Source organism: Pleurodeles waltl, chromosome 1_2 (assembly GCF_031143425.1).
Source record: "Pleurodeles waltl isolate 20211129_DDA chromosome 1_2, aPleWal1.hap1.20221129, whole genome shotgun sequence".
Classification (NCBI taxonomy): Eukaryota; Metazoa; Chordata; class Amphibia; order Caudata; family Salamandridae; genus Pleurodeles; species Pleurodeles waltl.
In genome coordinates, this window is record NC_090437.1 from 508,752,432 (window position 1) to 508,768,653 (window position 16,222).

At 47.7% G+C, this 16,222-nt stretch overlaps 1 protein-coding gene across 5 annotated transcripts in view; it reads left to right on the top strand.

Moving 5' to 3' along the window:
- CENPE (centromere protein E) overlaps positions 1-16,222 on the top strand; it is a 1,295,748-nt gene that overhangs the window by 1,104,102 nt on the left and 175,424 nt on the right. For all 5 annotated transcript variants that reach the window (XM_069241483.1, XM_069241500.1, XM_069241509.1 and 2 more), the window contains one exon: positions 10,168-10,377. In XM_069241483.1, the coding sequence (XP_069097584.1) occupies positions 10,168-10,377 (210 nt within the window). The remainder of the gene's footprint in view (positions 1-10,167; positions 10,378-16,222) is intronic.

Below are 16,222 nucleotides of genomic sequence, written 5' to 3' on the forward strand. Positions count from 1 at the left end.
AACCTTTACTACTGACTCCTGTGACACCCACCTGAGGCTCAGGAAGACATGTTTTTCATGCGCCTTTAATGCACTCTCTGTGCTAAATCCAACTCTTTCCAGTTTGTGGATGCAAGTTTGGGAGTGTCAGAGTATGCCGTACAAAGCGATTCCTCGAACTGAGTGAGCATATCTACCTTTGAAACTAAGGGAGACATGCTGGGGATTTCTCATGATGTTCCCTAAAGAGAAGGTCATAGGCTATGAAAAAGGGTAGTGTTTGGTACATAGGGGAGTCCATGAGAACGTAGCATATGTCCCAGCCAACATTATGTGCAGTGATGTGACTGTAATGCACTTATACAGCAAACTGAACATCTACTAAGTTCTGATGGAGGATGAACATGAAAAGCAGGTCAAACACTGACCTATACAAATAATTCTCCTTCAGTGCTGGGATGGCACCAATGGGTTTGAATCCATAGGTGTAGATGATGTACATCTGTGCTACCTTTACTATCTGCATTCTGCCTGTGCAATAACCCTGTGAAGGCACACCTACCATAAGCTTTCCTTACCCATTCATGTCTCTGTTCTCATCCGAGCCCTGGCTAATCCTGTATAATTGCCAAGTGAACCTATACTAGTTTGTGGATGCAAGTTGGGGGTTTCCAAGTATGCTGTACAAAGTGATTCCTCGAACTGAGAGAGCATATCTACCGTTGAAAGTAAGGTAGACATGCTGGTGAAGAAAGGGTACTCCGTGACAATGTGGCATATGTTCTGTCCACTAGTATATGTAGTAGGGGGAATATAATGCATGTTATTTGAACAGAACACCGACCACGTTCTGACAGTGGATTTAGCTCTCAAGCAATCCAAAAGGAAGTCCATGATGAAGTAAATTTTTGTGGCTCCTTGCCTAACGAAGCAGTGGCCCATGGACGTTCGGTATCCATGCACTGCCACTGAAAGGATTACCCAACGGCAGCTCAACCTCAGTCGATTTCCCAGAACTTTGATTTAGTATGATACAACGTAAAGCAAGTAGGGATACAGAGGCCTGGTTGTGATGGACACTGGGGACAGTAATACCGACTCTCCTGCCGCTTTCCATGCTTCGAGCACACTTTACAGCGACGACATGGACGATCCTTTTTGGGTGTTTTAGGAATGCGATCAGCAAAGTGTTGCTCCTGCAGCCTTGCCACATCCTCGAGAACATATGAGGTGGAGGCTGCTGCTGCTTCTGTAACAGCAGTTAGGCTTTTAATTACATACAACTGGAAGTCAAGGAAAGTCATGAGTCTTCCTGTGGTTGTCTGACGGTAAACAACATACACATTATATGTTGCCATCTGAATCAGGTGGGTAAACAGTTTCTTGTACCAAGTGCGAGTTTTACAACACACATTGTATGGTTGAAGAACCTGGTCGTTCTTGTCCACTCAGCCCTTGTACTTATTGTAATCAAGTATACAGATGGGCTTGTGGACTTCGGCCATCTGACCCCAAACCATGATGGGAGAAGTGCTCTCATCATGAATTGTAGTGAGCACCTATACATCATGCCTATCTAAGAACTTGACTGCGAGCAGTTCTTTAGACCGCAATGCAGTACTCTGGGATTTCTGGATTTTTTGTAAACCAGCTCCTGCGGGAATCCTTTCCAGTTACAATGAACTGTACCGCAGGCCACAGTGCCAGCTTTGTAGAGCTCACTGAACAGCTCTACTCCTGTATAGAAATTGTCCACATAAAGGTTATAACCTTTGTAAAGAAGTGGCTGGACAAGTTCCCATACAATCTTACCTGTGACCCCTAACACGGGAGGGCAACCTACAGGGTTTAGGGTAGAGTCCTTCCCTGTATACACTCTCAAGCTGTACACATAGCCAGAAGAGCTCTCACACAGCATGTACAGCTTTATGCCATAGCGAGCTCTTTTGCTCGCAATGTACTGTCTGAAAAGCAGCCGTCCCTTGTACAGGATCAAGGACTCATCGACTGCTATATTATTTCCAGGAGTATAGATCTCTGGTAACCTGGCAGACAAATGTTCCACGACAGGCCGAATTTTGGATAGCCTGTCATGGTCTGGATGATCCTGGGGCAATGCAGTAGAATTGTCATTGAAATGCAGCATGCGCTGCAGTAGCAAAAAACAATCTCTGCTCATGTATGGTGCGAAGATGGGGGTTACCCAAACCGTGCAAGTCGTCCAGTAGGACTGCAAGGTGGGTTTCTGCACTAACCCCATTTTGAGCGTAAGGCCCAAAAATATCTTCAACTCAGCCAGCGAAGTGGGAGTCCACTGGCGTACCCTAGAACGGGGCCCTTGGGTGCCTCCACGCTCCCTCAGAAATTGGTCTGCAAGCAAATTTGTTTGCTGCACAATTTCCTGAAGGAAGTCAACATCCAAAAATAGATGGACGCCACACCCAAGGGGTTAAAGATTCCCCCTGTATTTTACCCAATCCTTCAGTGAAGGACTGACTGGTCTGTGCCAGCCTGCCACTGAGATGAGTTTCTGACCCCCTGGGGTGAGAGCCTTTGTGCTGTCTGGGGCCAGAAACAAAGCCTGCACTGGGTGGAGGTGCTTCACACCTCCCCCCTGTAGGAACTGTAAAGCCTAGCAGTGAGTCTCAAAGGCTCAGGCTTCGTGTTACAATGCCCCTGGGCACTCCAGCTAGTCGAGATGTCCCCCCCCCCCAACATAGCCCCCACTTTTGGCGGCAAGTCCGGGGAGACAATGAGAAAATAAGGAGTTATCACCCCTAAGGTGATCAGAGCTGAAGTGGCTGCCTCCTTGGAAAATCCTCCATCTTGTTTTGGAGGATTCCTCCCAATAGTATTAGGGATGTGCCTCCCTCCCCACAGAGAGGAGGCCCAAAGAGGTTGTAGCCACTGTGAGAAGGTAGCCTCTTTCTAGCCTTGTTACCCCCACTTTTGGCCTGTTTGTGAGTGTATGTCAGGGTGTTTGTCACTGTTTTCACTGTCTCACTGGGATCCTGATTGCCAGGCCTCAGTGCTCATAGTGAAAACACTATGTTTTCAGTATGTTTGTTATGTGTCACTGGGATCCTGCTCGTCAGGACCCCAGTGCTCACAGGTTTGTGGCCTATATGTATGTGTCACTGGGACCCTGTCACACAGGGCCCCAGTGCTCATAGGTGTGCATGTATATGTTCCCTGTGTGGTGCCTAACTGTCTCACTGAGGCTCTGCTAACCAGAACCTCAGTGGTTATGCTCTCTCATTACTTTCAAATTGTCACTAACAGGCTAGTGACCAATTTTACCAATTTACATTGGCTTACTGGAACACCCTTATAATTCCCTAGTATATGGTACTGAGGTACCCAGGGTATTGGGGTTCCAGGAGATCCCTATGGGCTGCAGCATTTCTTTTGCCACCCATAGGGAGCTCTGACAATTCTTACACAGGCCTGCCACTGCAGCCTGAGTGAAATAACGTCCACGTTATTTCACAGCCATTTTACACTGCACTTAAGTAACTTATAAGTCACCTATATGTCTAACCTTTACCTGGTAAAGGTTAGGTGCAAAGTTACTTAGTGTGAGGGCACCCTGGCACTAGCCAAGGTGCCCCCACATTGTTCAGAGCCAATTCCCTGAACTTTGTGAGTGCGGGGACACCATTACACGCGTGCACTTCATATAGGTCACTACCTATATGTAGCTTCACAATGGTAACTCCGAATATGGCCATGTAACATGTCTATGATCATGGAATTGCTCCCTCTATGCCATCCTGGCATGGTTGGCACAATTCCATGATCCCAGTGGTCTGTAGCACAGACCCTGGTACTGCCAAACTGCCCTTCCTGGGGTTTCACTGCAGCTGCTGCTGCTGCCAACCCCTCAGACAGGCATCTGCCCTCCTGGGGTCCAGCCAGGCCTGGCCCAGGATGGCAGAACAAAGGACTTCCTCTGAGAGAGGGTGTGACACCCTCTCCCTTTGGAAAATGGTGTGAAGGCAGGGGAGGAGTAGCCTCCCCCAGCCTCTGGAAATGCTTTCTTGGGCACAGATGTGCCCAATTCTGCATAAGCCAGTCTACACCGGTTCAGGGACCCCTTAGCCCCTGCTCTGGCGCGAAACTGGACAAAGGAAAGGGGAGTGACCACTCCCCTGACCTGCACCTCCCCTGGGAGGTGTCCAGAGCTCCTCCAGTGTGCTCCAGACCTCTGCCATCTTGGAAACAGAGGTGCTGCTGGCACACTGGACTGCTCTGAGTGGCCAGTGCCACCAGGTGACGTCAGAGACTCCTGCTGATAGGCTCCTTCAGGTGTTAGTAGCCTTTCCTCTCTCCTAGGTAGCCAAACCCTCTTTTCTGGCTATTTAGGGTCTCTGTCTCTGGGGAAACTTTAGATAACGAATGCATGAGCTCAGCCGAGTTCCTCTGCATCTCCCTCTTCACCTTCTGATAAGGAATCGACCGCTGACCGCGCTGGAAGCCTGCAAACCTGCAACATAGTAGCAAAGACGACTACTGCAACTCTGTAACGCTGATCCTGCCGCCTTCTCGACTGTTTTCCTGCTTGTGCATGCTGTGGGGGTAGTCTGCCTCCTCTCTGCACCAGAAGCTCCGAAGAAATCTCCCGTGGGTCGACGGAATCTTCCCCCTGCAACCGCAGGCACCAAAAAGCTGCATTACCGGTCCCTTGGGTCTCCTCTCAGCACGACGAGCGAGGTCCCTCGAATCCAGCGACGCTGTCCAAGTGACCCCCACAGTCCAGTGACTCTTCAGCCCAAGTTTGGTGGAGGTAAGTCCTTGCCTCACCTCGCTGGGCTGCATTGCTGGGAACCGCGACTTTGCAGCTGCTCCGGCCCCTGTGCACTTCCGGCGGAAATCCTTCGTGCACAGCCAAGCCTGGGTCCACGGCACTCTAACCTGCATTGCACGACTTTCTAAGTTGGTCTCCGGCGACGTGGGACTCCTTTGTGCAACTTCGGCGAGCACCGTTTCACGCATCCTCGTAGTGCCTGTTTCTGGCACTTCTCCGGGTGCTACCTGCTTCAGTGAGGGCTCTTTGTCTTGCTCGACGTCCCCTCTCTCTGCAGGTCCAATTTGCGACCTCCTGGTCCCTCCTGGGCCCCAGCAGCGTCCAAAAACGCCAAACGCACGATTTGCGTGTAGCAAGGCTTGTTGGCGTCCTTCCGGCGGGAAAACACTTCTGCACGACTCTCCAAGGCGAGAGGGATCCGTCCACCAAAGGGGAAGTCTCTAGCCCTTTTCGTTCCTGCAGAAACCTCAGCTTCTTCTGTCCAGTCGAAGCTTCTTTGCACCCGCAGCTGGCATTTCCTGGGCATCTGCCCATCTCCGACTTGCTTGTGACTTTTGGACTTGGTCCCCTTGTTCCACAGGTACCCTAGATTGGAAATCCACAGTTGTTGCATTGCTGGTTTGTGTCTTTCCTGCATTATTCCTCTAACACGACTCTTTTGTCCTTAGGGGAACTTTAGTGCACTTTGCACTCACTTTTCAGGGTCTTGGGGAGGGTTATTTTTCTAACTCTCACTATTTTCTAATAGTCCCAGCGACCCTCTACAAGGTCACATAGGTTTGGGGTCCATTCGTGGTTCGCATTCCACTTTTGGAGTATATGGTTTGTGTTGCCCCTATCCCTATGTTTCCCCATTGCATCCTATTGTAACTATACATTGTTTGCACTGTTTTCTAAGACTATACTGCATATTTTTGCTATTGTGTACATATATATTGTGTATATATATCTTGTGTATATTTCCTATCCTCTCACTGAGGGTACACTCTAAGATACTTTGGCATATTGTCATAAAAATAAAGTACCTTTATTTTTAGTATAACTGTGTATTGTGTTTTCTTATGATATTGTGCATATGACACTAAGTGGTACTGTAGTAGCTTCACACGTCTTCTAGTTCAGCCTGAGCTGCTCTGCTAAGCTACCATTATCTATCAGCCTAAGCTGCTAGACACCCTATACACTAATAAGGGATAACTGGGCCTGGTGCAAGGTGCAAGTACCCCTTGGTGCTCACTACAAGCCAGTCCAGCCTCCTACAGCCACCCTCAAGGAAAATAGCTATTGGCTACTGCCCCCAGACCTAAACACCCCCCTAAATTGAGTATTTAGGGGTGACCCTGAACCCTGGAAAACAGATTCCGGATAACCTACAACAAGGACTGCGGACCTCCGAGGACTGCCCTGCAACCAAAGGACCAAGAAACTCCTGTGGACAGCGGCTCTGTCCAAAACAGCAGCAAAGAAACCATCTTTAGAGGGACTCCAGCCTCACTCCAGAAGCGTGAGTTCCCAACACTCTGCACCCGACGCCTCCAGCTCATGTCCAGAAGAACCAATGCCCTGAGGCGACCTCCCTGCTCCCCCCACAGCGATGCCTGAAGAGACATTATAGACGCTCCCCTTGACCGCAACTGCCTGATAACAAAGAACCCGATGCCTGGAAGAAGCAGTGCACCCGCAGCCCCCCGGCCCGAGAGAAACCAACTACCAGTGCAGGAGTGACCAGCAGGCGACCCTCATCCTTGTCCAGTCGGTGGCTGGCCCGAGACGCCCCCCTGTGCCCTGCCTGCATCGCCAGAGTGACCCCGGGTCTCTCCATTGATTTCTAGCTACAATTAGACACCTACTTAACTCACTGCACCCAGCCGCCCCTGTGCCACTGAGGGTGTATTTTGTGCGCTTGTTTGTAACACCCCCTGCATCTTGCCGTGGTGCATTTCTAAGTCTTCTTCCAACCGGAGACTCCTCTTTTGCACCTTCCTCTAGGTTAGCTGGGGCTCCTGTCCTTCCTGGAATCTTCTGCGACTTCTGGACTTGGTCTCCTCTTTTTACAGGTCTTGAGGTCCAGGAATCCACCATTTGTTGTTTGCTGTCTTGCTTGGTTCTTGCAATAACTCTAATCACGACTTGGTGTGTCCTAAGAAAACTTCCAGTACTTTACTCCTACTTTGCTGGGCTCTGGGTTGGGGTATTTTACTCACCTTTGTGGTATTCTTACTCTCCAAGCGATTCTGGACACACCACACTTGTCTAGGGGGGAATTTGTGATTCGCATTCCACTTTTTTAGTATATGGTTTGTGTTGCCCCTAGACCTATTTTCTCATATTGCATTCTATAGCATTTCCTATTGTTTGCGTGATCCTATGTCAAATCACTTACCTTATTTTGGTGACTAGTGTATATATTGTGTGTATAATACTTACCTCCAGAAGGAGTATTACCTCTAAGATATTTTTAGTACTGTCACACAAATAAACTACCTTTATTTTTGGTAACACTGAGTATTGTTTTACTTGTGTATAAGTACTGTGTAACTATAGTGGTATTGCAGGAGCTTTGCATGTCTCCTAGTTCAGCCTAAGCTGCTCTGCTACAGCTACCTCTATCAGCCTAAGCTGCTAGAACACTACTACATTTCACTAATAAGGGATAACTGGACCTGGTATAAGGTGTAAGTACCCAAGGTACCCAATACAAACCAGGCCAGCCTCCTACATTGGTGGTGCAGCGGTGGGATAAATACTTGCAATTGCCTTACCACTTTGTCTAACACCACCCTAAGGGTGGTGCCCAGAGCTCCTCCAGGTGGCCACTTGTTTCTACCATCTTGAAAATAAGATTGGCAGAAGCCCCTGGGAGCTTCTAATTTGTCAGGTCATGCAGGTGACGTCAGTGACCCCCCTCTGATAGGTGTTTACCTGGGCTATTTAGGGACTCCCTTGCTGGTGGGGTCCCCAGATTCGGCATGCAAGACTCCACCAGGACTTATTTGCAATCACCTCTTCTGCTCCTGGCCACCGGAACTGCTGCTGGAGTTCACAGGAACCGAACATGACTGCAACACCGAGACAACCTCACCCTGCAATATTGTTTCCACGACTTCTGTCAGCACTTAGCAACATTTCCACAGCTGTGCATCCTCTAGGGTCGGCAAGACTTCAGCTGCACCAAAGAAGCAAGAAGGAATCTCCCTTAGAGTGAAGGAGTCACTCTCCTGCATTCTCAATCACCTAAGGCAACAACATCCGGCTGCTGAGATCTTCTGTCCTCTGTATCTGCAAAGACTGTCCGACATAGGTGGTGATTTTGAGTGGTCCCCTAGGTCCTCTTTGCCTTCTGTCCAGCTATGGAGACTGTGGGCTTCTTCCTCCAGGACAGAATCCCCGTGCACCGTGTCTGTGCAGCAACCAATACTTGTTGACTCTTGCTCTAAGGGTTCTTCACGGTCCGAGTAGCCCTGACCCCCAGCACTCTACCTCTGTATTGACAGTCTTCTTTCTGCTGCTCCAGCAAAATCCTCTTCAGGTGTGCTGCTTGGGCCCCACTGCGAATTACGGCGCCTGCTGCCAGTGGGTTGCTCATGAAGGCTCCAACTGCTTCTGCTTGCTCTCCTGTCTTCTGAGGTTCAGCCCAGACTCCCCTCCAAGGGTCGAGTCTCCAGAGCCTTGCTGGTCCTCTCTAACCCTGCAAATCTCCAACAGCTCCAGTTGCATTTGCTTGTGCTTGTTGGTGGTCCTCCTGACCAATGACCTGTCTGCAATCTGGCGACCATCGAGGGACAGTTCCTGGGGGACTTCAGGGATTTCTCTGCAGCTCCTGGTCTCTGCAGTTGACGATCATCCATCACAGTCATCCCTGATCATCACCCACAGAAGGGCAGGCATTGCCTCCTGTCCCACCTGGACTCGCCTGCGTGGACTGAACTATGTCCCCTTTTTCCACAGGTCCTCTTCATCCAGAATCATCCATTGGGTTCCACCGGCCTGGTCCTGTTCTTGCATTGTTCCAATTCCAAGTCCCCATGTTAGCCCATGGGACGACCAGGTAACTTACCCCTGCTCACCTGGTCGCTGGGAGTCTTCTAGATACTCACTTCTTGGGGTTTCATACTCTCCCAGCCCTTGGCTAATTACTCCATATCCTCTGGTGGGGGACCCATTCTCGCATTCCACTATTTTAGTATATGGTATAGGGTCATTGCTATATCTTGCTATTTCTAATGTTTTTTATGCTAATTCCTAATACTTACCTGTGTATATTTTGTGTGTACTTATCTCCAGAGAGGGTGGATTGCCTGTAGTATTTTAGTTCAGTGTCACCATAATAAAGTACGTTTATTTTTGCAACACTGTGTGGTTCCTTACATGTGTGATACGTTACTGTATGGCTACTGTGATATTGCAAGTGCTTCACACTTCTCCAAGATAAGTTTTGGCTGCTCACCACAGCTACCACTAGAGAGCCCTAGCTTCATAGACACTGTAACACTTACTAATAAGGGTTGCCGGAACCTGATATAAGGTGCTAACACCATAGGTGTCCACCACACACCATGCCAGTCGTCTACACCAACCCTACCCATTCTGTGAACTTGGCACTTGCTTCTAAAAATCTGCAGATGTGGATATCTGCATACTGCTGACTAGGACCGTCAAGAAGGCAACTGTCAGCATGCATGGGGGGGCGCCTATATATGTCTCTGCATGTCACTTCCAGAACGGAACAATGCCGCTGCTGTGCTGTACGACTCCACCTGGTAGCATGCAGGGATACTGCTCAAGATATTCTGGATTCAGTCTGATGCCTGTGGAATGTTCAAAAGGTGAGTAATCTGTGGTCTCTACCAGAAAGAGCGTTACTGAAGGTTAGTAAAGTTTTCAGTAGCTCTCACACACTTGCTTCTGAAATAGACAGAGAGAACAGTGGATATGGGCTCTGAGCATTCTTAGGGTATGACCTGCATCCTTGTTACAAATGGACAAAGGCTCTTCGCATCAGGCACTGTCATTGAATTCTCAGTGCTACCCTCCACCTGAGTGAAGGATACTAAACTTCTTTTTAACACATTTTTCAGTGGATTGTATTTTATAATAAATTTGGCTATCGTAATAAGGCTAAAACTGTGGTTATCACTTGTTTTGGTTTTAAAAACTTTTTTTCTGTTTAACGCTTGTTTCAAATGTAAAAAAAAAGAAAGAAAGCGAGATCTTAAACTGGTATGTAGCTATGTGTCAGCACATGCTGCAGACCGATCATGAGCAGTTTATTTCTTTTGATCTAGCACTGCACTATATGTCACCAGGCATCTTAGATTTTCTATATACAGTGTTCTGGCCAGCCTAAAAGATAATTTGTTGTTTTTTCTTGGTATTTACAGTTTGTGTGCAATACTAAAGTAATGGATGACCAGTATGCTCTAATAAGCAATTTTCAAATGGACTGGTCTAATGCAAAAAAGAAACAAATTGACCTTGAGCTTCAGTGTGCCCAAAAGCATGGTAGCACATGGGAAGCAGCTTCTGAACAACTGAAAAAGAAGGAATTACAATGCTTGGATGAATTTATACAGAAGAGTGTGCTCATACAAGTAAGTGCATTTGTGATTTCAATAGGATTTAGTTTTAACTTACACAATTACAAAGTGAATTTGTAAAATATTGTATAATGTGTTGAAGCAGTGGAGCTTTGTTCTTGAAAGACAACTTTATTGGTTAATAAGTTAAAGCAATTTCAAAATATTTTCCTATTATTAGCCATAATTTCGGATGTATACATTCACCAGCAGATTCCTCACCTTTTGATTATCTCAGGTATCTTACTGAATCCAGATACTTTTCGATAGCTCTTGATGCTGGTGGTGGGGGAAGGGGGCTGGCTCCAGTCTGTGCCAGAAGTGTCATCCTCGTGATGTCCTTGGAGCCATAAATCACCCAGTCTGCGCATTGATGTCATTTGTCTTTATTCTGCACCATCAACGCAAATCCAAAGATGTAATCGCCTCACAAGATTGCCCATGATTTTTACACAAATTTTCGCTTTTCAGTTGCAGTTTTCGTGATGTCATCCCCAACCATTCAGGGTTTAAACCATTTAAGGACTGTTATGGACGGATGCCTATTACAGACATTCTTGAAATTTGTCAGTGGTGCTTTGGGTCAGAAAGTGATTTAGAGGCCTGTGGCTCTTGTGACAGTGTGCATCCCACAGCCATTACGAAAAAGGAGGAGGCCAAGATGTTTATAGCCTGACACAGACTGAGCATTGAGGAAGACTCAAGTCCAAGGTGAGATCAAAGATGCCGGAGTCCCTGCAGTCGGCATAGTCAAAGAACAAACACAAAATGTGATAAAAGGATTCCAAAAGGCACAATTCAGAGATTGTCACTGAACATTTCCCCCATTGCAAGCATCCACATTAGAGCCGGAACTAGTGGAGGAGATGGTGATGATCTCCGACATGCTGCAACCTGTGGCTCTGAACCTGAAGCCCCACTTTATTCAGCGTTACTCAGAGTTCCCCACTTGTTTCGAATTCAGAAGTATTTCAGGATGCAAAGTTCAGCATGTTCCGAAGAAACATGGTCCCCTATGGAACACAGACTCTCACCATGGGTCTGAGGGGATTTACGTTTGGAGCTCTTCCGATGCCCCATCGCCTAGCTCAGTCTTCCCTTCGTCTCGGTGACCTGGACTACGACCCCAAACACTGCTCCCAAGCCACATGCAAGCTTGGTGTCGTGGCTGATGCCGCATTCACTCACTATCACATCAGGATCTAGATCATATTGCCTCACCAGCTTGCACAGCAGACACCACCGGCACAGCAAATGGATTCACCTGAAACATTACCCGTTTCTGAATTCCCTCAGCACCCTTTGTGTCGGTAGGCCCAGCCCTTGATTGTAGAGGAGAGATTACTTTTTGAGGGCTCTTATTACAACGAGGACATTATCCAGGCCATGGATAATGGGGACAGAGACCCTTTGACTTTGGACCCAGACTTTGTGGATTGAAAGATGCAGGTGGATTGGATACCTCTCCGCAAAGGCAATTGTATTCCCCAACTGGGTTGACTACCTGAAGTCATCACTTATGACTTGGTGATAAAGAAGGCGACAATGATGGTAGGCTTACTTCTCCACAACCAAAGCCAACATACTTACAGAGCTTATGTATTCTACATCAGTGGTTCCCAACCTTTTTGACTTCTGTGGACCCCTCCCCGAGTAATTACTGAAAGCTGGGGACCTACGCTGATGATGACATTTAATTTTCTAAGCAGTCACGGACCCCATGAGGAGGCTTTTCAGACCCCCAGATTTCCATGGACCACAGGTTGGGAACCACTGTTCTACATCACATACATAAGAGCCTCTGCTCCTCTTTAATGAGGCCTTCACAGAGCCCATCCTTGCAGTTTGGGAGCAGCCCTCTTCTTCCACCATAGCCCACAGTGTGATTGCAAGACGCAACAGAGCAGCCCCTGGGGACACAGCTTTTATTTACTCTCATCCATCACTAGAAATCTAGTGGTTTAGGTATCATGCGCCTCCAAACTATCACCTTCTCTGCTACCCCATCAGAAAGAGAATTAAAGAAGATGGACCAATATGCAAAATAAAACCTTTTCAGTGTGTATCATGGCTTAAGTCGCTGAATGTTACATGTCTCCTTGGACGCTATGTACACTCTCTCTGGGACATGGCACAGATGGTTGTGCCCGCTTTACCAGATCATCTGCAACCCCACTCTTTGGAGTTTGCAGTATGGGCTGAATACTGCAGACTCTGGTGCCAGAGCTATTGTGGACATCTATCACTGTTTCACCACACTGACGAATTAAGTTGTTTCTCAGGATGTCTAAATGACACTTACGGAACTTTCTTTTGATGGTTTCTGCCTCTTTTGGGCAAATGCTGATTCTGGCTTAGAGTAGTTTAAGGAAAGCAGGTCAAAGGTTTTCCCTGTCTACCAATGACAAGCAAACCCAATGTAAAGGCATTTTAGAGGCTGGGGCAAAGGGAGAACATGAGAAATGCCGCTTTCTCCTCTTCCTTCCTCTTCAGTGGGAAAACAGATGTCCTCTTTTCCACGGGCTTGAAAGGCTGATGTCTGATAGAGACTTCTAGTTGCAGATTCCTTACCTTTGAATTTCCCCAGGCGTCAGACTGGATCTGGAGATTTTTCTTCGAGCAGTACCTCCTGCACGCTGTCAGGTGGCGTCGGTCGACTCAGTGGGCGTTGCCGTGGTGACGTCGCAGTCGTATATAGGCGCCATCCCGGCTCGCTGACATTGGTTCTTTTCTTTCCGCGCCTTCCTACGTGCAGATTTGGAGAAAAGCTGTCTGTCATTTTTTTTTTACTACGTCAACACTTTTGTCAAAACTTTTGATACAACCACGAATGGCGTCTCCATCCGAATGTGGCACAAGGTCTCTTCCTGCAGGGGGGAGAACCTTGGTTAGACTTGTTCGCTTCCGTAGAGAAGGTGGAATGTCAGCTGTTTTGTGCGTTGGTGTTTCCAAGGCGACACTCGCTCGGTGACGCTTTTCATCGCAAGTGGAATTCAGGCCTTCTCTACGTCTTTCCGCCTATACCACTTCTGCCCAGAGTTCTGAAGAAGATCAGGCAAGACCGGGCCCAAGTAATACTGGTGGCTCCGGACTGGGCACGAACAGTCTGGTAGCCCGAGCTTTTGAACATGGCCATAGCTCCTCCGATCAGACTGCCCCTTCGGTAGGGTCTTCTGTCGCAGCAGCAGGGGAAGGTCCTTCACCCGAACCTGTCAACTTTGCAGCTTCATGCGTGGAGATTGAGCGGCGACAGTTCACGTCTTTTGTCTTGCCACCCAAAGTCTGTGACGTTATTTTGGCAGCCAGACATCCCTCAACCAAAACTGTATACACCTATCGTTGGAAGAAATTTGTGGCATGGTGCATTGACAATTATGTCGATCCTCTATCTGCTTCTCTTTCTCAAGTTCTTCTCTTTATTCTTTCCCTTGCCCGGAAGGGTTCCACCTTGGGCACTCTTAAGGGATATCTCTCTGCTATCTCTGCTTTCTTAAGGTTAACCTTCCTTATTTAAATCTCCCATAGCTGGGAGGTTTCTTAAAGGCCTTACACTTCTCTTTCCTCTGTCCCATTCTTTATGCCCAATGGCATCTCAACCTGGTCTTAACTTAGCTTATGTGTACCCCGTTTGAACCGCTTTACAACTGTCCTCTAGGGCTCTTAACTATAAAGAATGTCTTTTTAGTTGCCATTACTTCTGCCCACGGCGTTAGTAAACTCCAGGCTCTGTCATCTAAGCCACCTTTTCCTGACCTCCATCCTGACAAAGTTGTACTTTGCACGAGGGCTTCTTTTCTACCTAAAGTAGTGACACCCTTCCATGTCGGACAGTCCTTCACCTTGCCTACCTTTTACTCACCCCCACATCCCTTTCATGAAGAGGAGAGACTCCACCTTTTGGAACCAAAAAGAGCGTTAGCGTTATATCTTGATCGTACCAAAGACTTCCGGGTGGACGTTCAACTCTTTGTGGGATATGTGGGTGCAAATCAGGGGAAGGCGGTGCAGAAGAGGACCATTTCAAGATGGGTACTCTTATGCAGCAAAATGTACTATGCTCTGGCTAAGAAGCAACCTCCTGAAGGTTTGCGAGCTCACTCCACCAGAGCTACTGCTGCTACCACTGCGCTAGCATGGGACGTTCCAGTCCTGGATATTTGTCAAGCAGCAACGTGGGCATCTCTGCACACTTTTACCAAGCACTACTGCCTGTACTACGGGTCTGAAGGGACTTCGGCCTTTTTGTCCTGCAGGACTTTTTGATGTGATCTTGGTTTGCAGGCCCACCACCGGGGATGGTATTGGTCAGGTATCTATTAAAAAATAAGGAATCTTCAACTAGAAGTCTCTATCAGATGTACAAGTTACTTATCTTCGGTAACGAAATATGTGGTAGAGACATATTCTAGTTGCAGATTCCTTTCCTTACCGCCCGTCCTCCACACACTGCGAACTGATTTCTAGGGACGGGAGGGTGTTGGAAGATGGGTACGGGAGGGTGTTGATCCGCAGGATGACTATTTCCACATTTTAATTCTGCCGTTGCACAGAACGTATCTTCACTTTACTTCACTTTACTGAAGGGTACATACACTACCAATTTGCAGTCCTTCTGTTTGGCATGACTTTAGCACCACATGTCTTTTCGAAAGTGATGGCAGTGGTAGCGGTCCATCTCGGATTAGTGGGGATACTGGCACTGTCAGAGGTCTCACATCTCTAGAGGAGATATTACTCAGACTACTAGAGTCATGGGCCTTCCTGTCCAGATTGTAATGGAGAAGTATGATTGCAGTGTGGTACATCAACAAACAGGGGGACGTAGGTTCGTACCTTCTCTTCCAGGAAGGTTTACACCTCTATCCCTGGGCTCAGGAGTATCGGATGTGGCTGGCAGTAAAACACCTAGTGTAGGAAAGTGCCACTTTGGACATAGTTACCCCTACTTTTTTCTCACTTGTACTGAGGTTTTTGGACTGGGGTGCGCTGGGTCCCTGCTAAACAGGTCACTAGTCCTCTTTCTCTAAAAGCAGGTAACATTGTGTACAATTTACTTCACGCGACCACTGGGTTGTGCAAAAGCAATTTAGGTCTCTTTCTGATGGATACTTCTAACTGCACATTAAACATCTTTTGAATAGTGTCAGACTGGATCAAAAAAATCTTCAGCAGTACCCCTACATGCTGGGATGTGGCATTGTGTGCCTCCGCGCTGACATTGTTCCACCTCCAAAGTGACATGCAGGGACTCTAATAAGCAGTAGCCATGCATGCTGACAGCACTTTGTATTTTCTTTCTGTGCCACCAGACGCAGATTTGGAGCTACCCCTCATCCCTTTACAAGACTCATTTCTCATAATTTAACTTTAAATACCAGTGAGCAAGGGAAAATATCTGATACAGACTTCTAGTTGCAGATTCCTTACCTTAGAATTTCCCCCCAGGCGTCAGACTGGCTCTGGTGATTTTTTTTCTTTGAGCAATACCTTTGTGGGTCTGTATGTGGTGTTGGTTGATTCTGCGGGTGTCGTTGGCATTGTAGTAGCCGTAATGACGTCAGGAGTAGTACAGAGACGCTACCTCAGCGCAGTGACGTCAGTCCTTTTTTTTCTGTGCCTTGCAGTGATCCGGAAAGAGTTTCCCTGGTCTCTTTTTGACCGATTTTGACAGTTTTGTTGAGTTTTTGGGTGAGTTTTTGGTGCGTCAGGATGTCCCCGAAGACCGGTTTCAAGCTGTGTGAGGACTGTCACCACATGATGTTGGGAACTGATCTGCATCAGGTCTGTTTGTGGTGCTTGGAGCATGACCACGACCCGAAGTCGTGCTCCGAGTGCCGGGCCATGCACCCTGAGGCCTTGA